Source organism: Oncorhynchus gorbuscha, linkage group LG23, assembly GCF_021184085.1.
Source record: "Oncorhynchus gorbuscha isolate QuinsamMale2020 ecotype Even-year linkage group LG23, OgorEven_v1.0, whole genome shotgun sequence".
Classification (NCBI taxonomy): domain Eukaryota; kingdom Metazoa; phylum Chordata; class Actinopteri; order Salmoniformes; family Salmonidae; genus Oncorhynchus; species Oncorhynchus gorbuscha.
In genome coordinates, this window is record NC_060195.1 from 51,242,212 (window position 1) to 51,265,384 (window position 23,173).

The window sequence follows — 23,173 nt, forward strand, 5'->3', positions numbered from 1 at the left end:
ACGCAGAGTAAGTAAATGGATGATCTCCTTATGTGTGGTTCCCCAATGTGAAGCATGAAGCATGGAGGAGGAGGTGTGATGGTGTGGGGGTGCTTTGCTGGTGACACCGTCTGTGATTTATTTAGTGTTCAAGGCACACTGAACCAGCATTGCTACCACAGTTTTCTGCAGCGGTACGCCATCCCATCTGGTTTGCGCTTAGTGGAACATTCATTTGTTTATCAACAGGACAATGACCCAACACACCTCCAGGCTGTTAAGGGCTAAGAAGGAGAGTGATGGAGTGCTGCATCAGATGCCCTGTCCTCCACAATCATCCGACCTCAACCGGATTGAGATGGTTTGGGATGAGTTGGACCACTGCGTGAAGGAAAAGCAGCCAACAAGTGCTCAGCACTTGGAACTCCTTCAGGACTGTTGGAAAAGCAGTCCAGGTGAAGCTGGTTGAGAGATTGCCAAGAGTGTGCAAAACTGTCATCAAGGCAAAGGGTGGCTACTTTGAAGAATCTCAAATCTCAAATATATTTTGATTGTCTTCACTATTATTCCTTAATGTGGAAAATAGTACAAATAAAGAAAAACCCTTGAATGAGTAGGTGTCCAAACTTTTGACTGGTACCGTTTAGAATTAAGCCCCCCCCCCCCCCCCCCCCCCCCCCCCCCCGTCCAGCAGCTGTGCAGCCTCAGTATCGTTCTCCATTAAACCAACACAGTCAGCCGCACAGCAACGAAGACGAGCTCTGAATAAATACCGACGGTACATAGAATAAACCATACATAGGACGCGTTGTGACAATAATACGCCATGGGGGACCGTATGGCTTTGTTGCTGCTGGTTATTGCGACCACGGCGCTAGCAGTTGAGGTAAGAAACCGGGGAAAGAAAGACAGGACAAGGCTGAGCTCCATGCTTATTCTTCTCCTCTTCCGCTGCTATTGATGGAGGGAGCAGCCGGGTGATTCCAACCCATGGGGGCTAATTACGCATGAATAGAACAAAATGAAATCAGACATTCAGCAAGGCTGTGAACATATTCCACGCCTGAGTACATGTTGGACAGCATTTATCTAATTTAGTCTGACTCGAAATGATAGTAGAATAGCCCGTGTCAGGTCCCTTGTTCTTTTTGCTCAGTGCTGTTATAAACGACTCATTGCTTGAATTGAAATCCAGTTTTATAGCATTTGGATAAGTTGTACTTTTAATAATTCAAGATGAGAAATAATTACATGTATTTTACACAGAAAGTAAGACCTGATGAAGCTTTCCAATCTGTAGGCTACGGCTGAGATTCCTGTGTAGCCAATGTAAACGAACGTGATTTGTTTCTGTGCATAATTGCACTTCAACACATCCTAGTCCAAACAGGTTTCTGTAGTGGCAATATTGGTTATTGTATCCGGAGCTTATTGGGTAATGTGAACACCATTTTGTAGACACTTGTGTAGTATTTGGTTCGAATATATTTTTGAGGTGGTGGGCGTGAAAATAAACATCTAACGTTATAGTGGGTTATTCCTTCACTTAGATTAAGCTTTCTGTAGCCTAAAGACATACGTTACTCCCCAAAAAGAGCCAAAGAGTAGACCTATGTCACATTCATTCTGCACATTGCGTCCTTGGATAAGGGTAAAATCGCCTGTTTTCCCTATGTCAACCTGTTTCATGTAAACTCGAGAATAAAGATAATGTTGTGAGACAGAAGTAAGATGGCGGCGGTGCACTGCAGCATTCCATGAACACAGGCAGAGATTTTGCACATAATCACTGATCATCCGTCTCTCTCAGGCGACATGCCATGTCGGTGTGAATTTGGCCTTGTAAAGAGAGCGACCACAATTGTTCTCTTACGACAGTCTTAGTGTTACACTGCAATTGCGGCTGACTTGCTACATTTGGTGTGTCTGAGTGTAGGAACTGCGGTTTGAATTTGAACAAATTATTTTAGGCAGTAGCGGATACACTTGATGTGGGTGATACTTGTAACAGGTCGATGCGGGTCTGTGGGCTAGCTAGGCTAGGTTTTACTAGGCCTTTTCACCTCCAGACAGCTTACATAGCTAGTTGTTGTATGTATTACCCATAGTGTTTCTGACTATATGTATCAATTATTCTTAATCTTAGTTCACTATAGCCAAAGGGTGTTGGTGATATTTAAACATATTAAGATACTTTAAATCAATTAAATGCCAAATAGGCTATGAAGTTCATGTTCAAACCTCCCAATACAGAAGTAAACAGTTAGTTGGTTTTCCCTTATTGTGGGTTGTCAATAGTTGACAATTCATTTCATTATTTTTTTGAGGGGAAAGAAAGCTGACTTAGGTTATAATGCTTTATTGCTTGGTATACAGATGTATAAGCCACACATTGAACAGTCTAAGGACACAGAGGGCAGAGCTCTCTTGTTAATCCGGCCTCTATACAGACTGGAGTGTACGGTGTGGGAGCTGAATTCCAGTTTCCCATCCTTGAAAAAATTGGTCGAAGAGCAACCCAGGCAGTCTGTCAATGCACTGCAGTCATTCAAGCCCAAAGCAGCACAGCCTCACGCCCATTAGCGTACATTGTAACCATTGTCTCCCTTTGGCATCCACTGCTCATGTTGCAGCTTCGTCCAACCATCCATTTAAATCGCCAGTTTCCAATAGCGCTTTAAAGGGACAATTAGCTCTATGTTGCAGTCTCTACAATTCCTACCCTAGTAATGGTTAGTTGTTGGGTGCCAATCATTGTCTCTGTTTTGGGATGTTTCTCATGCCATGTCAACCATCCTCCATCTTAAGCCCCTTTTTATGTTTTGGTGGTGGTGCCTCTTTCTGCCTGCCAGACAGAAATTCCTGGCCCTTTATGGTGTTGTCATGTTACGTTTGTTATGTTGTTGTGGGGCTGTTGTGTTCTCCCCACGTTGGGATGTTCCTCCCCTTTCAGGATTTGTTGTATTTTGGACCCTCTATCTCCCATGTAGCCACACTGGACATCCTCACCTTTAAGTAATGTGTTTGTCCTAAACAGTCATGTCACCTATCCCTTTAATGGCATGGAAGGTTTTCAAGGGAGCTGATCTCAGTGAAAACACCTGGCATGGTGGTGTAAGGCTGGCTTTGTGCTCTGTAACCTGGCCTTTCAGATAGCATCCATGGCTGGTTATCTCTTTCTTGCTATCCCTGGGCCTTGTTCAGTTGGCATGAAATGGAGTGAAACAGGGAGTGACTACCTGTACTTGTCCAATAAGAGATGTTGTTTTAACGTGTGCCCTAATGAACACAACCCTTAAGAGCTTCATAGACCACATTTTAGAGGCTCTCACAACATCAGGATGGGCTCGAATGAGAAGCGACTCAAGCCCCACTCTTCACAATCCCTCATCTATACAGATCAGTGGTTCTGTGCAGGTGCTGTTCCATTCCAATGCTCCCCAATGAAGCCTGGATGAGTTATCAGGGACCCCACCTCCAACCAGGAGAGAATGGGTGTGTTCCAGGTTGTCTTTTTGCAGTCACACTGCACATCTCATCATAATAAAGTAGCTCCTGAATTGTTAAACACTTCTCCAGGCTTTGTGAGTTCTGATCATCTGCAATAATGACGACCTGGATGACCTGGAACGCGCCCTATAGCCCTGCTGCTATGGCAACCCCACCGCTGCCCTGTACAGGCCAGTGGATCACGTCTTAACTGTCAGTGTCACCGTCATGGCCGCCACGTGACTGAAGTGGCCCGCGTTGTGTGTGTGACCTTCACGTCCGCACATACAAACCTGGAACTTGATCATCTGATTGAGCGACCAATGGCATGGAAAAGAGCCTGGTGGAAACTAATCAAGCTTTGATGGTTGTTCGTGGTGATGTCTGTTTTCAGGGGGCTGACTCACTGTGGCTTATAGATTGAGTCCCAAATGGCACCCTATTCCTTATGTCGCCTTACCAATAGGGCTCTGGCCAAAAGTAGCGCAAGAGTACAGTGCCATTTGGGACGTAGACATAGTCCACCGTTAACTTATAGCCGCAGAGAGTAAGAGCGAGATGGAGAGAAAAAATAGGTATGGCAGAAAGGTCAATAATGATGTACATCGATGTATGGGACAGTGATCTGTGTGACCCGTTGATTGAGCACATGTGGATATATTAATTAATAATACATCCGATGGCAAAATGCTCCTGACGTACACGCAAACAGTTAAATACACACATGCACGCTCGCTCTACACAACAACTCCAATACACAATCACACACAGCAGCATGTGTCTTAGGAATTATGCTGCACACTTGTCCCTCTGACTACAAAATGGCCACTTCTTCTTCAGTCAGCCACCTTTATACTTGATTGATTTGTCCTACTTGACCAAATGTCTCCCAAAGCAATCAAATAAATACTCTAAAACATGTTTTTTTCTGAATTTCAAATCGACCCCTAGCCCCTACCGTGTACAGGCTACACACCTAGACACTCCTGTAGATCTGACTGTTTCTGAAAGAATTTGGTAGGTATTGGTAATAGCTTACTTTTACCTTAATTCAGCCTGGGTGTAAATATCCCCATATTGATTCCATCGTTCTAACCATCCAATCCTCTCAGATCGACAGGAGTGGATAGGGAGTAGGGGGCTATTCCTTCCCTCATCAATTATCCCTCCTTCTCCCATGTTGTTGGGTCTGTTTTTGAAATGATTGAGCTACCCTCCCTGCCCACCTCCTCTCCTCCCTCCTTATCCCCCTCTTCACTCCTTCTCCTGTGTTTTGGTGGCGGCAGTGACCTCCCTGGGTCGCCTGGCACCCATGCTATAGTTAGAGCGCCGCGTCCCAGAGATACTCCTGTCTCTGCTCTCTCATTGCTTTCTTCCTTTCATTCCTTCCTTTTTATTTGTCTTTTTTTTCACTGCTTTTTTCTTCAGAACGAGCAGACCTAAGTCTTTCCTTGTTCAATATCTGCTCTTGCTCCCATTCCTCCCTTTCATTCCCATTCCCATTCCCTCCTCTTTTTACTGCCTTTTTCTCCAAGACAGGCCAACACTTCCCTCGCTCAACCCTGGACTGTGTCCCTCTGTACATTGGCCTTATGTATATTTATTGCTACATGTACTGTGAAGGGAGTTATTATATGCGTATCACTTTACAACAGTTTCAGTCAACTATGACCTGACATTTGCAGAATCGAATCAGTGCCGGTCTAAATGTTGATTTGAGCTTCGATTTAATGCGGCTTCGAATTTTTTTTGTTGTTGATTATAGTCTGCTGTTTTAAAATATCTAATATCTCGAAAAGGTCCTCTTTGTTTCATGAACTAAATTACTTAGCTGAACTGTGAGTAGCATTGTGTGTGTGGTGTCAAGAAGGAGTGGGATATTCTTGGCTGTGCCCTGCTATTCCCACTTCCTGTTTCCTTGTCCCAACCATTACCTGGGATGGGTTTCCTGTATTTGTTTGACGCATGAGGAGACATATAGCCTACTGTGTGTGTGCATGACAGTAATGGAACATGTGTACATTTTAAATTTGTGGGCGTGGGCGTATTTGTCTCGCACTTGATTCGTTTTGTGTGTATCTCTCCCGTGTGTGTGGGTGTGCATTTTAATTTTACTTGATTAATGTGTGTGTTTGTTCAGTGCCCCACTAAGATATGTGGGTATTCTGCTGACCCCATGCATTACCTTAATTCTCAGTATGGGGAGCTAGTTCTTGGAAACATGTTAACATATATCATAGTCTCATACATTGAGACTTCACATAGTAGACTTGTTCCATTGTGGCTCAGTTGGTAGAGCACTTGCCCTAGGCTTGGGCGGTATCCAGAATGTTATACCTTCATTCCGACACTGAACACAACAAACCCCTCGGAAACTCTTTAATCTGAAGGTTAGCAATACTAACAAGTACATGTCAAATCCCATAGAGATCGCATTGCAAACATTTTGTACAGTTTCTGACCTAAATTATGCAAGTGACTCAAAAATGCTACTCACAGTTTGCTGCACGCATAAAACAACTATTAGCCAGCAAGGTCTCTTGATCCAAAAGGGGTTTCTCTGCTGTTACCAAGCCTCCCGAGTGGGGCAGTGGTCTAAGGAACTGCATCTCAGTGCTAGAGGCGTCACTATAGACCCTGGTTTGATCCTGGGCTGTAACACAACTGGCTATGATGGAGAGTCCCATTTGGCCTAGCGTCATTCAGGTTAGGGGATGGTTTGGCCAGGGTAGGCCCTCATTGTAAATAAGAATTTGTTCTTAACTGACTTGCCTAGTTAAATTAAAAAAGTGAATGCTTGATTTTGGAAGAAGCTAACCACTTACCGTACCTAGATAGCTAACTAGCTACTAAATCAGCAAAGCAATGCATAACTGCAAAGCATTTAGCATATTTTAGACAGTTGACATTGTTATAAGATATTTAGTTATGAATTGCATACTGTAATTAGATCACCTGGCGTATGCTGCGCAAAAGTGAGTGATTCAAAAGGCTCCGGTCTCTTGTCATTGTGTGCTTGTAAACAAACACCAGGTGACACGTGACTGGGGACTACAGTAAGATTCATAATAATGTGACTGGTGAAATGAAGAACGCAAAACACTTATTTATTTTTTATAGTAACTTCTATTGCCAACTATGAAAATAGCTTACATAAAGCCAACAAATGAAAACATTGCAGCCTGCAGGTAGAAAATATATCCTGACCAAAATAAATATCCTATAAATCATATGGGCGACAAATGGCCTGTCTGGAACAAAACTTGTAACATTGTATTAACTTGGTCTGGCAGAAGCTTGACTTGCAATATTGTATACAATATTCTGGTCCTTCAGTTTCCCACACCAGTGAGCTCAGGACAGACACAGATGTAGGCTATTTGGCAAGGGTTAAGAAGCCGTGCGTGACTTGGGCAGGAGCTCACTGGAGCTGAGTACCGACACCTCAACATTTCTACTGCTTGAGCTTCTGTTCCTCTTGTAGAATATTAGCTCAAAAGTATTGTGGAGCCCTTGCACCTAAATATAAAGAGTAAATATTCCTCTGTGGAGATGGGAGAACCTTCCAGAAGGACAACCATCTCTGCAGCACTCCACTAATCAGGCCTTTTTGGCCAGACAGAAGCCACTCCTCAGTAAGATGCACATGACTTCCCACTTGCAGTTTGCTAAAAGGCACTTAAATACACTCAGACCATGGGGAAACAAGATTCTCTGGTCTGATGAAACCAACATTGAACTCTTTAGCCTGAATCCCAAGCGTCACGTTTGGAGGAAACCTGGCACCGTCGCTACAGTGAAGCAGCAATATACTGTGGGGATGTTTTTCTGCGGCAGGGACTGGGAGACTAGTCAGGATCGAGAGGAAAAAATTAACAGAGCGAAGTACAGAGAACCTTGATGAAAACCTGCTCAGGACCTTTAGACTAGGGTGAAGGTTCACCTTCCAACAGGACAACGACCCTAAGTACACAGCCAAGACAATGTAGCAGTGGCTTTGGGACAAGTCTCTGAATGTCCTTGAGTGGCCTAGCCAAAGCCCGGACATGAACCTGATTTAACATCTCTGGAGAGACCTGAAAATAGCTGTTCAACAATTCTCCCCATCCAACCTGACAGAGCTTGAGAGGATCTGCAGAGAAGAATGGGAGAAACTCCCCAAATACAGAATACAGGTATGCCAAGGTTGTAGCGTCATACCCAAGAAGACTCCATGGTGTAATCGCTGCCAAAGGTGCTTCAACAAAGTACAGAGTAAAGGGTCTGAATACTTAAGTAAATGTGATAATTTATAAATGTATACATTTATAAATAAAGACATATTTCCACTGGTCTAATGTCCATTGCTTGTGCTTCTTGGCCCAAGCAAGTCTCTTATTATTGCTGTCATTTAGTAGTGGTTTCTTTGCAGCAATTTGACCACAAAGGCCTGATGTCAATCAGTCTCCTCTGAACAGTTGATGTTGAGATGTCTGTTACTTGAACTCTGAAGAATTTATTTGTGCTGCAATTTCTGAGGCTGGTAACTCTGATGAACTTATCCTCTGCAGTGAAGGTAATTCTGGGTTTTTCCTGTGGTGGCCCACATGAGAGCCAGTTTCATCATAGCGCTTGATGGTTTTTGCGATTTTCTTTTTTTTCTTTTGTGTGGGGGGGGGCACATTGTCTTAAAGTAATGGACTGTTGTTTCTCTTTGCTTATTTAAGCTGTTCTTGCCTTAATATGGACTTGGTCTCTTACCAAATAGGGCTATCTTTTGTATACCACCCCTACCGTGTCACAACACAACTGATTGGCTCAAACGCATTAGGATGGAAAATAATCCACAGATGCCTTTAACTGGGCACACCTGTAAATTGAAATGCATTCCAGGTGACTACCTCATGAAGCTGGTTGAGAGAATGCCAAGAGCGTGTAAAGCTGTCATCAAGGCAACGGGTGGCTACTTTGAAGAATCTCAAATCTAAGATGTATTTTGATTTGGTTACTATATGATTCCATCTGTGTTATTTCATAGTGTTGATGTCTTCACTATTATTCCACAATGTAGAAAATAGTAAAAAAAAATAGAAAATATATATATTTTTTGAATGTGTAGGTGTCAAATTTTTACTGGTACTGTATATATACAGTAGGCTGTCATTGTAAATATAATTTGTTCTTAAAGTTCTTAACTGACTTTCCTAGTTAAATAAAAAATACAGTGTATTCAGACCCCTGACTTTTTCCAGATTTTGTTACGTTACAGCCAGTCTTATTGCTTCCCGGTGAGATTGTCAACTGTCGTCATAGGGACACAGTAGCACATCTCGACCAGATGGGAATAGACGTCATCGTCGTGGCGATGGCCACGGCAACCAGTCTTCCGTTCCCGGGTGCAGGGTGTAATTGGAATGTTGGCAGGCAGGGCGTGAGGGAAACGAGGGGCTGTCTGCCCTCTAATCACTGTAACACACTCCCACACCCAACTCACCCGAGGTTTTCCGGTCCCAGAGACTAGCAGATAGTATTACACAAACACGCGCGCACACACTCCAAAGACCAAGCACATGTACCATTATACACTCATGCATGGAGTCGCTCTCACACACACACACACACACACACACACACACACACACACACACACACACACACACACACACACACACACACACACACACACACACACACACACACACACACACACACACACACACACACACACACACACACACACACACACACACACACACACTGATAGAGTTCAAAGATGAGCTCAGGCCAGGGGTTTAAGTCACAGCAGGCCCTGGTTGGTAAGTGATTAGTGAATGTGTGTGTACGTGTGCTTGCCTGTTCACGTTTCTCTGTGTCAATGTGCCGGCTGTCATTCGGTCACCTCTCTAGCCTTATCTCATTATCTTATCTAATAAAGTCGTGACTGATTTCCTTCTTAACTAGTTTCCCATGGCGTTCAACCGGTATTCCAAACAGAATAAGGCTCTGTCCTCCGGGGCAGTGGTGGAAAAAGTACTAAATTGTCATACTTGAGTAAAAGTAAAAATAACTTCATAGAAAATGACTCAACTAAAAGTGAGTCAACCATTAAATACTACTTGAGTAAAAGTATCTGGTTTTTAATGTACTTAAGTATAGTGGTGGAAAAAGTACTCCAATTGTCAGACTAAAGTAAAATGTACATGCTATTCATCAAATTCCTTATATAATACAAACCAGATGGCACAATTTACATTTTTTTCCTTTTGATTTAAGGACAGCCAGGGGCACACTGGCTGTCTTCCAGGGCACATTCAGACACAATTTACATACGCAATATTTGTGTTTAGTGTCCAACAGATCAGAGGCAGTAGAGATTATAGGTGCGTGAATTGGACCATATTGCTGTCCTACCTGAGCATTCAAAATGTAAAAAGTTATTTTGGATGTCAGGGAAAATATATGGGAGTAAAAAGTTTTTAAAAAATTCTTTAGGAATGTAGTGGAGTAAAAGTAGTTAAAAATAGAAATAGTAAAGATAACTACTTAAGTTCAAAGTATTTTTACTTGTAAAAATAAATAAAAAAGACAAGTCAGTGTATGTTTTTATACAAGGCCTCTGGCTATTTCTCTTTCCTCCCCAGTCATTGTTGATGTGTGTCTGTCTACCCAGTATCTGTCTGTCATTCTTATCGATCTGTTTATGATCTGTCTCTATACGGCCTGGCTGCATCTACAATGGAATCTTATTCCCTTTAGAGATCACAACCGTTTGACCAGAGCACATTTCGAATACAGCCAGGGAACTAGACAGTGTTGTACTAGTAGTGCACTACATGGGGAATAGGGTGCCATTTTAGACGCACCCTGTGTCTCTGGTGGGCAGGGACAGGCAGAGGACACTCTCCAGATGTAATAGCTGATCTCAGGCGACACTCGCACCGCCAGGGGGGTCTCCCTCGGTCTGAAAGCTGATCCCAGTGGCCTGGACACTCTGATAACAGCTCACCGCAACAGAGCCACAATTAATGCCGCCCCGGGACTTTTGGATTGTTTCACAGAACAGGTCCCGCGAGGATTAAATCAAATCAATATTATACACTTGGTCTTCGGTGTGTGTGTGTGCGCGCATGTATGTACAACACTGCACGTGCATGCACATTATGCATATGACTGCGGGTGTGCATGTGCGTCTTCATGCTAGTGTGAATTGAATGACAAAGGAGAGGGTGGACCCAGCCAGATGAAGAATTAACCCCTGGTCAAAACCCACAAGACCCCCATGCAAACCAATGGGAAGCACCCTATACCCATTGGTAGAGCTAGAGGGACAGTCAATGTCCCACCAATAATAGCATAAAGATAGACACACACACACACAGAGACACATTCTCACTGGACAATAGGTACCAGGCAAGTTTTCTGTTTAGCCAAATGAGTCAATACTGACTCAATGTCTGTGTGACTCTTGGATACAATACAGAGCAGAGATCATGTGTGCTTAAAGATGTGTGATAGAGACCTACTATGTTTGTCTGGTTTCAATATAGGTCACCGAACGAGGTCACGCGACTGAAATGCGGCCATGATCCAATTCAATGAAAATAACTTTATTTGTCCTGTGTAGGGCTGACCCCATTTTGTCGACTGGTAATGTTTTTAGTTGAGCAGTTAAAAAAACACACACCAAAAAAAATGGTTTTACTGTACGTGTTTATTGACACCTTTTCTCAGTGGACTAATCCATTGTGGAGACCGCAGGATGGCTCACCATTAGTACATTTAAAATGAATTCCCATAATTTCAAATCTACAATGTTTGGTTACCGTCATTTCTGTTAATGCAATATACCCAGGTCTGCTTCCTTTACACACTGTCCTAGAAAAACTATCAACGTGGCTTCTTCTCTCTGTGTTATGGTGGATATATAAGCATGTTGACAGTACGTTCCTACTAGCACCAGCTGGCTAGGCGCATTCCAAAGATTGTACGTGGGTTTAGGATTGACTGACTTTATTTTCGGAAACGGTCTGTTTTCATGGCCTACGTTTTAGGATGAGGCAAATCTTCCCTGTGTTTTCAGGCGGTGGCCGGCTCTATTTTAATGATGTGTTCTAGTTTCCATGGCATCAACCTTTTGCTGGTGGATCTGTGAGCAACTGGGATCATTAGCCAATGCAGTGCACCAGGGGCCAAAGGCTTGATTGATTGGAGCGTTCTCCACCAGTGCTGTGCTAGTAAGGCTAGTACCAGTTGTACCAAGCTTTGGATTAAGGTAGATTTACACTGGGGAGTGCTGAGTAGTCTTGGCCGCATGTCGAGTGCCTTTCTACCCAATTCTCCCAGAGTCACCGGATGTGCTATCATTTTACATTTGGCGTGGCGCGGTTGACCATTAATTGCGCAGGTATAAATTGTTTGTTAGCTGTGTGGGGGAAAACTCTTGATGTTTTGAGCCGGGACTGTTGTTCTCATATTTCCCTGATTTAAAAAAATATATATTTATTTTTAATTAGATTTTTTAACTTAAATCAACAGTTTTAGCCTTTTACTGTGTGCTTACGACAACAGTACATAGGTGTGTGTTACCTCCAATATGCTCCTATATAGGGTACTTTACATACATGTCTAGTTGGATGCTCCAGTAGTGAGAACAGTATCTTGTTGTGACAGCAGCAGGAGGGTACCATGGGTGGTATCAGTGTGGATTGAGACCACTGTGGGATATCTCGGCCAGGCAGCTCAGCGTAATCCCCCACCCAGATTACTGCCGGCAGGCTGGCCAGCCGATAGATGAGATAACGATGCTGGCGAGGCGATGGATGAGAGTGGGCAGAGGCAAGCGAGGGAGCAGGTGGCTCAGGGAAAGCCCCGTCTCCTCTCATAATGTCCACTACTCCTCTGTTCTCTTTCTCTCTCACTCTCGCTTTCTCTCTCCTGTCTTTCTTTACTCTCTCACTTATGTTTTGAACCCTGCACCTAGGAAACCATTACTGTTAAATCTCTCCCGACTGGTTTGTGCTCCAGAGTGAAGTTTTCCCTAGGTACATATCAAGGATCTGCTTTCCCTCTCCCTATCCTAACCTTAAACGTTGGGTCAGCTTTGTACTTCCTGCACTAAGATCAGGGTCTAGGGGCAACTTCACCCTACTCCACTGGGGCTCATAGTTTATACACCTTACATACATCACCTTACTTGAACCTCATATGCACAAAGTCTCATTGACCATTTATATCCCGCCCTCTTTCGTCTCTCGCTTTGTTGCTTTCTCTCTTTCTAACCTTTCCATTCCGAACAGTCTGATTTATAAGACTGCAGTGGGATTTGGCTGCTCCCCAGGACAACCCCCACCCCCTCCTCCCTCCCCCAACTGTTTGCAGCAGGATGGAGAAGAGGGGGATGGAGAAGAGAGGGAATCGAGGAAGGACATTATTTACAAGGCAAAAACAGATGAGGTGATTTTGAATACTGGAAAAGTGGTTGAGAGCGAGTGCGAGGGAGGGAGAGCAATTTCCCTTTAGTGTTCACACATCAGCGCGGCGGGTAGATCTAAAAGCAATATGGGGATTGCTCCACGTAGGCCTCCGTTCCAGTTTCTTCACGTTTAAGACGCTTAACATCTAAGTGATAAGTAGGGGGCGGGGGGCTGACATGGAACTGGGTCGAATTTCAAACACTTATTCTAAAGTCCTTTTTACATCAGCAGTTGTCACAAAGTGGAATTGGGTCATGGTAGTCTTTCTATAACAATAACCTTTTTTCACACTCGTGTCAACCTGAACTGTGCTCTTTTGGCTTGCTTTCCAGTGAGTACTGACTGGGACGATGGCCAGCCTGCTTCTTTCCAGCATGATTTGAGTGGGGCATGGCAAGCTAACTATGCCTCTATTCACTTTGGGCTGGAAGTAGATATGTTATGGGGCCAGTTCAGCTCGCTTTTAGCGGCTGGACCTAGCCATGTGAATAGAAAATATCCACGCAAAACGGTTTGGGTTGGGACGATAATGTGGGTATAGGAGCATCATGACATATCTGACCCTATCTACTCCAGGCTTCTACAACTCCAGGCATTTTTGTGCATACTTTCTACCCAGCCCTGCAGTAATGCACATTATTCAAATATTAAACTAATAAAGGTAGTCTCTCTGGAACGGAATTAGCTGAAATCAAGTTTGTCAGTGACTGCAGGGCTGGATCAAATGTTGGAGAACCCTGTTCGACACCGTTGATTTGGATTATATATGATTTATTTATTTATATATATATATATATATATTTTTTTTACACACTACCGTTTAAAAGTTTGGGGTCACTTAGAAATGTCCTGGTTTTTTTTATAAGAAAAGTACTTTTTTTTGTCCATTTAAAATAACATAAAATGGATCAGAAATACAGTGTAGACCATGTTAATTTTCTAAATGACTATTGTTGCTGGAAATGGGTGATTATTTAAAAATTTATTTTTATGTTTGGAATATCTACATAGGTGTACAGAGGCCCATTATCAGCAACCATCACTCCTGTGTTCCAATGGCACATTGTGTTAGACATTACATTACATTACATTTAAGTCATTTAGCAGAAGCTCTTATCCAGAGCGACTTACAGCTAATCCAAGTTTATAATTTTACAAGGCTAATTGATCAGAATTAGAAAACCCTATGCAATTATGTTGGCACAGCTGAAAACTGTTGTCCTGATTTTAAAAGAAGCTATACAACTGGCCTTTAAACTAGTTGAGTATCTGGAGCATCAGCATTTGCATCAGCATCAGCATTTGATTACAGGCTCAAAATGGCCATAAACAAATAACTTTCTTCTGAAACTCATCGGTATATTCATGTTTTGAGAAATTATGGCTATTGAACCCCCCCCCCTCTCATCAGGGACACCTTGTTCCATTTCTGTTAGTCACATGTCTGTGAAACTTCATCAGTTTGTCTCAGTTTTGAATCTTGTTATGTTCATACAAAAATATTTACACATGTTAAGTTTGCTGAAGATAAACACAGTTGATAGTGAGAGGGCATGTATTTTTTTTGCTGTGTTAATATATAGCTTTGAAAGACCATACATGTATTTTTATTTAACTAGGCAAGTCAGTTAAAAACGAATTCTTATTTGCAATTGACGGCCTAACCCGGACGACACTGGGCCAATTGTGCGCCGCCCTATAGGACTCCCGATCACGGCCGGTTGTGATACAGCCTGGGATCAAACCAGGGTCTAGTGACGCCTCTAGCATGTAGATGCAGGGTCTTAGAACGCTGCACCACTCAGGAGCCAACCATCCAGCTTTGGAATAGTTGTAAGGTCTTTTTCCCTGCATTTGAGAGGCACTAGCTATTGTACCGAGAGACGTCTAGCAATTGCCCTAATCTAGTGATATGATAACTTCAATCATCTCCAAACTGCACGCAGAGACGTAAAAATGGTATTCATGAGTTTCTCTAAGTAAGTAGAAAAACGACCGAATTCTCAGAATCTTGCAGAATCCCTTTAAACCTGCAATTTGAGAGTTGTGTGGGGAGTTGATTCTCCACCCCTCTCTGGCTCCCAGATGGCACAGTAGGAATTGGGGCGTGGCCCCTATGTCACCTCCCTCACATCCGCTGCGGGATCGGTAAAATAACTAGATGCATCCGGTTTTCAGGGGAAATGGAAAGAGCCTGACTTCCGCTTTTGGACGTTAGCAAGGCGACGCTCCGTCGTAACTCCTCCACATTTACTGGATTGGTTGAGCAGTGCAGTGCAGAACAGAACCTCTCCCAACAGTAGTTTTTTTTCCCCTTGTTGGGAGCTGAAAGATAGAAACACCGCTCAGGCATTTTATGTTACACCTGCTACATTAGGTTACTTCTCTTATTACAGATACCAGGGTGTTTTGAAATGCAGACTATGATTTTCAATACTGTTAAAAAATAATATATGTGTATATCGGTTTTTGGTGGGGTGGGGGATGCCACGTCCCTACTTAGAACTAGATGTCAAATGTTATCCGGTTTGCTAACTTGCTCGCAAAGGGGCTAGATGTCAAGATCAAGCTTCTTGGTTACAGCAGAGACATTCAATCCCCTCCTGGATCAAGATCCCTGTTTCCTAAAATGTTTTGTGGGTTGCATTTTTTCATTTTTTTATAGCGACCCTTGTGTGCACAGTCGGTAATACTGTATACGACTGTATGGTACAGAAACGGTATATCTAGATACCGCCCAACCCTAGTTTACTGTACACATGGGTGAATACATTCACACACACTTATCTTTTAATCTCTTTGTCGGTTTTATAACAATCTGGCCTTAAATGGCCATGTACTCTTTATCTCCACCCAGCACAGCCAGAAGAGGACTGGCCACCCCGCAGAGCCTGGTTCCTCTAGGTTTCTTCCTAGGTTCCTGCCTTTCTAGGGAGTTTTTCCTAGCCACCGTGCTTCTACATCTGCATTGCTTGCTGTTTGAGGTTTTAGGCTGGGTTTCTGTATAGTACTTTGACCTTTTGCGGATGTAAAAAGGGCTTTATAAATAAATTTGATGGAAAACACTAACACAGGGGAATTCACCTGTTTTTCTACTGATTCCGTGTGTGTGAGGGATTTACAGATTTCCATGGCGCTAGGGCATGTGGCCTAGCAGGTTGACTTGAAGGACATGAACTTCTTTAGGCGACACATCCGTCCCTCATAGAACTACACTGCAATCTGATCTGTCTGAGTTTGTTTGTGTGTGTAGACGTGCATGCCAGAATGTGTGCATGCACAGTGCACTGTGTGTGTGTGTGTGTATAAGGACAACATTGTGCATTAGCTCGTAAGAGAATCAATTCCATTCACAGTATGTCATCCTCTACTTCACAAACATTTGTTTTACTGCCAAACCACTAACAAGATTACAGAAAAACACAATGCAGTCGGTCTCTCTTTCTCTCCTCTCGCTCGCTCTCTCGCTCTCCTCCCTCATTCCCTAGTACAATGCTGTCTTTCAGTCTTTTGTTTGTCCCCACCTCCCTTACAGGATTCTCATTACAAAACTTCCTTATGCAGTAGCAATGGACACACATATACACACTCACATACTCTCAGAGATAGATGTACACACATGAATACAGTTACATAATATAATTAGTACCCGTGAATAGGCACCGGATGGACAACAAAGGCGCACACACACACTTAAGCCAAGCCAAGCATGAAAACCCCTTGGCAGGCTGGCATACTACAGTACATGTTCTTTCTCAGTGCTGCCACCTGTGGGATATCTAGGATACGTGCATGTGTGTTTGTCTGTGTGCGTGCATGCGTGTGTAAAAGCTTGATAGGTTTGGGGAAGTTTCGTAAGAGTCTGTAGTGGTGCTATGGGTTTTTCAATCACAATTCAGTAGGAAAGTCTACAGTAGCAATCTTTTTTATCACCATCAAAGATCCTCAAAGAAAGCCTCTCCTTTTACCATTGATGGGTGTAGTGTGAATCTTCCCCTAAGACGCTGATCTTGGATCAGTATTGCATTTCCCAAATATCGTTAAGGTTAGGATTGGGGGAGGGGAAGCTGATTCTAGATCTGTACTAAGGGGAAAACTCACACCGGAGCCTCGTTGATGTAACAAGTCGATGCCTGAAACGGCACCCAAACTCTAATCTGTGCCTCTATCCCAAAGGGCACTCAATTGGGCCCTGGTCAAAAGTAGTTTACGAATAAAGGGCCTATATCTCCTCCCTCAACCCTTTTGTCTTTTCCCCGCTTACACCTCAAGCCGTCTTCCCCCTATTTTTCCATCTTTTTCTCCTCTTATTCCTGCCTCTCCTCTTTTTTTCTTTAATCATTGCCCCTTTCTCTCCCTTTCTTACACATTTGTAGTCCCCCCCCATTCCTCTATTCCCTCCGTCCATCCCTTCTCTACATCATTATGAAGTTTTATGAAAATGTATTTTTAAACATTCTTTATTATATTGTTCTACGTGTCATGTATTGTCAATTCTTTGTGGAGCAAGTGTTAGAAACTGCTGCCATCTTGAACAGGTCTCCCTGGCAAACAACAATGACAACCTGTAGAAATAAAAGTTAAATGAAAGGAACCTATTTAGTAAAATGTTGTATCAAGTATTTTCTGCTGACCATTTAGGTTTCTTACTTATCACACATGCCTACCTGTATAGCTGCCATTGGCACATTGTAATACTACAGAACGAGAGTAAATGAACATATCTCTTTTTGTCCCTCCCTCCCTCCTCTCAAGGTGCCGACAGATGGTGGGATGGGCCTGCTGGCAGAGCCCCAGGTGGCCATGTTCTGTGGGAAGCTCAACATGCACGTGGATGTCCAGAGTGGCAAGTGGGAGTCAGACCCTTCCGGCACCAAGAGCTGTATCGGCACCAAGGAGGGCATCCTGCAGTACTGCCAGGAGGTATGGAGATTGGGGTAGAATACATTATGATACGATACAATAACTTAATATACACTTCCAGTCAAAAGTAGAACACTTCAGAACACTTAATCATTTAAGGGTTTTTCTATATTTTTACTATTTTCTATATTGTAGAATAATAGTGAAGACTTTAAAAAAAAAATGAAATACACATAAAATCATGTAGTAACCAAAAAAAATTGAAATATATTTTATATTCTAATAGCCATCCTTTGCCTTGATGACAGCTTTGCACACTCTTGGCATTCTCAAAACCAGCTTCACCTGGAATGCTGTTTCAACAGGAGTTCCCACATATGCTGATCACTTGTTGGCTGCTTTTCCTTCATTCTGCAGTCTGACTCATCCCAAACCATCTCAATTTGGTTTAGGTCGGGTGATTGTGAGGCCAGGTCATCTCATGCTGCACTCCATCACTCTCCTTCTTGGTAAAGTAGCACTTACACCGCCTGGAGGTGTGTTGGGTCATTGTCCTATTGATAAACAAGTGATATTCCCACTAAGCCCAAACCAGATGGGATGGCGTATCGCTGCAGAATGCTGTGGTAGCCATGCTGGTTAAGTGTGCATTGAATTCTAAATAAATCAGACAGTGTCACCAACAAAGCACCGCCACACCATCACACCTCCTCCTCCATGCTTTACAGTGGGAACTACACATGCGGAGATCATCCGTTCGCCTTCACCGTGTCTCACAGAGACACGGTGGTTGAGACCAAAAATCTCCAATTTGGACTCAACACCAAAGAACACATTTCCACTGGTCTAATGTCCATTGCTCGGGTTTCTTGGCCCAAGCAAGTCTCTTCTTATTGGTGTCCTTTAGTAGTGGTTTCTTTGCAGCAATTTGACCATGAAGAACTGATTCACACAGTCTCCTCTGAACAGTTGATGTTGAGAAGTCTGTTACTTTAACTCTGTGTAGCATTTATTTGGGCTGCAATTTCTTAGGCTGGTAACTCTAATGAACTTATCCTCTGCAACAGTGGTAACTCTGAGTCTTCCATTCCTGTGGCAGTCCTCATGAGAGCCAGTTTCATCATATCGCTTGATGGTTTTTGCTACTGCGCTTGAAGGAACTTTCAAAGTTTTTGAAATTTTCCGGAATAACTGGCCTTCATGTCTTAAAGTAATGATGGACTGTCTTTGCATATTTGAGCTGTTCTTGCCAGAATATGGACTTGGTCTTTTACCAAATAGGGCTATCTTCTGTGTACCACCCCTAACTTGTCACAACACAACTGATTGTCTCAAATGCATTACGAACAAAAGAAATTCCAGAAATTCACTTTTAAGATGGCACACCTGTTAATTGAAATGCATTCCAGGTGACTACCTCATGAAGCTGGTTGAGAGAATGCCAAGAGTGTGCAAAGCTGTCATCAAGGGAAAGAGTAACGGTTTGAAGAATCTCAAATATAAAATATATTTTGATTTGTTTAATACTTTTTTGATTACTAAATGATTCCGTATGTGTTATTTCATAGTTTTGATGTCTTCACTATTATTGTACAATGTAAAAATTGTACAAGAAAAAAAAGAAAAACCCTTGAATTGAGTAGGTGTTCTAAAACTTTTGACCGGTAGTGTATAATAATAATAAAATCTATGCCATTTCGCAGACGCTTTTATCCAAAGGTGACTTAGTTAAGCGTGCATACATTTTAGCAGATACCCATAGACTTCCAGTCATTGCGTTACACGCTAGTTAGTATTAGCTTGCGAAACTACCTCTAACTTCCTTCATACTGGACACAATGACATAATGTTACCCACGAGTTCATGTGAAGTAGATAATGTGGCCTCGTTGGCAAAATCTCAAAGTATCCCTTTAAGAGTGTTGGGCCAGTAACGAAAAGGTTGCTGGTTCGAATCCCTGAGCCGACTCTGTGAAAAATCTGTTGACGTGCCCTTGAGCAAAGCACTTAACCCTAATTGCTCCAGGGTCACGGCATCTCGGGGGGGAGTGGGATATGCAAAAAACGAATTTCCAATTCACTCATTTCAATTCACTGTATAATACACACTTGCACGCGTATGAAATAGGACAATTGTAAGCACCCACCTAATTAGTAGTAGCAGTATTCTGCCATTGCAAGTGCCATGCTCTACCACCTAAGCTACAGAGGACCAACTGTAATGTCCATAGAAATTCATTTTGTTAGGTCACCATAATAAATACATATTTACCTAATTTAGCAGATGCTCATTATCCAGAGGGACTTAACAGTAGTGAATGCATACATTTTCATATTTGTTCGTACTAGGTCTCCATGGGAATCGAACCAACAACCCTGGCGTTGCAAGTGCCATGCTCTACCAACTGAGCCACACGTGACCTACACACGATATCAATACACTATATAATAGAGAGGGGGGAGAGAGGCATTGGTAGTAAGTAAGAAAGAGGGCTGTGACCGGATGGTAGGGACAGATGGGAGGATAGTAGACGAATAGTGATTGGGAGAGAGCGAAAGAGTGCTCACCGCCCTGTGAACGGCTGGTGGGACAGATGGGTGATGTGGGGTAGAGGGAGAGATCAATCATAGATAGAAAATGGGATGGGGGGGTGTGAAAGGAGATAATGATACAGACTCCGTGTTTCTTCTCTCCCAGGTATACCCTGAGCTGCAGATCACCAACGTAGTGGAGGCCAACCAGCCAGTCAGCGTCCAGAACTGGTGCAAGAAGGGCCGCAAGCAGTGCCGCAGTCATCTGCACATCGTGGTGCCCTACCGATGCCTAGGTATAAATACACTGTGTGTGTGGGGGGTAGGGAGGCCTGTGTGTGGGGTTGTGTGTGTGTGTGTATGGGGAAAATATGTGTTGTGTATGTGAGGGGGGAGAGAAATAGATTTATGGGAGCGAAAACGAGATTGAGGGATAAATTGACATTTATGTGTGCCTTTTGTACTATTTGAGTTCCATCCCTTAGTAAAAAGTGGTTATTTTGTTGTTGGCAGTTTTTATTTGATTTGTTCTTATGTCTGATTATTTGGCTGTGTATGTTGCAGTGGGGGAGTTTGTCAGTGATGCCCTGCTTGTTCCTGATAAGTGCAAGTTCCTGCACCAGGAGCGCATGGACATGTGTGAGAGCCACCTGCACTGGCACACTGTGGCCAAAGAGGTGAGATCACGTGTACACATATACGTGCTACACATTTTACAGAAAGCCACTCCATCTGCAGTAGGGGCAGCACCCACAAGTGTTGACCCTCTGTGTCTGTCTTGATTGTTTGTATGTCTGTTTGTCTTATAGGGTAAAATAATAAAAACAAATATTCTTATCTTTATCTGTCTTAGTTGGATACAGAGTACTTACTAGTTCATTAGGCCATATAATATACCCATATACACCACCCTGAAGTGCATAAAAACAAAAACATCTATGAAATGAGTGTATAGTACACTATACACTATATATATAATACACTATATATACAAAAGTTTGTGGACCCTTTAAATTAGTGGATTTGGCTATTTCTGCCACACCTGTTGCTGACAGGTGTATAAAATCAAGTATGCAAAACCATGCAATCTCCCTAGACAAACATTGGCCTTAATGAAGAGCTCAGTGACTTTCAATGCGGCACTGTCTTAGGATGCCACCTTTCCAACAAGTCAGTTTGTAAGATTTCTGCCCTGCTAGAGCTGCCCCGGTCAACTATAAGTGTTATTATTGTGAAGTGGAAACGTCTAGGAGCAACAACGGCTCAGTCACGAAGTGTTAGGCCACACAAGCTGACTGAATGGTTCCGCGAGTGCTGAAGTGCGTAGCGCGTCAAAATCATCTGTCCTTGGTTGCAACACTTACTACCGAGTTCCAAACTGCCTCTGGAAGCAAGGTCACCACAACAACTGTTCGTCGGGAGCTTCATGAATTGGGTTTCTATGGCCAAGCAGCCGCACAGAAGCCTAAGATCACCATACGCAATGCCAAGTGTTGGCTGGTGAGGTGGAAAGCTCGCTGCCATTGGACTCTGGAGCAGTGGAAATGCGTTCTCCAGAGTAGTGATTTAAGCTTCACCATCTGGCAGCCCAACGGACAAATCTGGGTTTGGCGGATGCCTGGAGAATGCTACATGCCCCAATGCATAGTACCAACTGTAAAGTTTGGTGGAAGAGGAATAATGGTCTGGGGCTGTTTTTCATGGTTTGGCCTAGGCCCCTTAGTTCCAGTGAAGGGAAATCGTAACGCTACAACGTTCTAGACAATTCTGTCAAAACTTTGTAGCAACAGTTTGGGGAAGGCCCTTTCCTGTTTCATTGACAATGGCCCGTGCATAAAGCGAGGGCTATACAGAAATGGTTTGTCGAGATCTCTGTGGAAGAACTTGACTGGTCTGCACAGAGCCCTGTCCTCAACCCCATCGAACACCTTTGGGATGAATTGGAATGTTGACTGCAAGCCAGGCCTAATCGCCCAACGTCAGTGCAAGTCCACACTGCAATATTCTGACATCTAGTGGAAAGCCTTCCCATAAGAGTGGATGCTGTTTATAGCAGCAAAGGGGGGACCAACTCCATATTGATGCCCATGATTTTGGAATGAGATGTTTGTCAAGCAGGTCTCCAGATACTTTTGTTCATGTAGTGTATAATTAACAAAATCTGGAGCCATATGGATAAATTATCTCAGTGCCGATTTAGGATCAGTTTTGCCTTTTACATAACCATGAATAGAATGGCATGGATGGGGGGGAACTCCTACTCTTGATACACGCAGCCCTTGATTTAACTTCCCCATCCCTCTCTCACCCAGTCCTGTGGAGACCGAACTTTAAATCTCCACGACTACGGGATGCTGTTGCCGTGCGGCATCGACCGTTTCAGGGGGGTGGAGTTTGTGTGCTGTCCGTCAGACAGGGAAACGGACAGCACTGAGCAGGACGAGGATGACTCGGATGTGTGGTGGGGAGGAGCCGAGACTGACTACACTGACAACAGGTACACACAGACACACTGGAGCTCATGCATGATTCATACTTATACTGTCCTTGTCCCCAGGCTATTGCGCACAGTGCATATCAGCCATATCAACGATTCAAAGTTGGCCTTAGTGAGAGACCATGGAATGCTATGGGAGTGACCTACTGAGTAAAATATTTGTTATTTAACTTTTGCTCATCACACGACTGCGAGGCATAAGGGCAACATAAATTGAAGTGCGCAAGACACATACAGGGGAGGGCTAGGGGGAAGGTGCTGTGGAAGATGATTGATTGGTACATTAAGCAAATGCCTATGCACCAGGAGTTTCTACCGGTCTTTTTGTGTTGGCTAACAGCGGCCAAGTTTGACACGCTGGT

At 43.4% G+C, this 23,173-nt stretch overlaps 1 protein-coding gene across 4 annotated transcripts in view; it reads left to right on the forward strand.

Annotated features, from left to right (window-relative positions):
• Positions 1 to 675: 675 nt before the first annotated feature.
• The window catches only part of LOC124010529 (amyloid-beta A4 protein-like), a 46,831-nt gene continuing 24,333 nt past the window's right edge, over positions 676 to 23,173 (forward strand). For all 4 annotated transcript variants that reach the window (XM_046323039.1, XM_046323040.1, XM_046323041.1 and 1 more), the window contains exons 1-5: positions 676 to 865; positions 17,676 to 17,843; positions 20,481 to 20,610; positions 20,879 to 20,991; positions 22,627 to 22,811. In XM_046323039.1, coding sequence (XP_046178995.1) covers positions 806 to 865; positions 17,676 to 17,843; positions 20,481 to 20,610; positions 20,879 to 20,991; positions 22,627 to 22,811 — 656 coding nt within the window. In that variant the 5' untranslated portion in view covers positions 676 to 805. The remainder of the gene's footprint in view (positions 866 to 17,675; positions 17,844 to 20,480; positions 20,611 to 20,878; positions 20,992 to 22,626; positions 22,812 to 23,173) is intronic.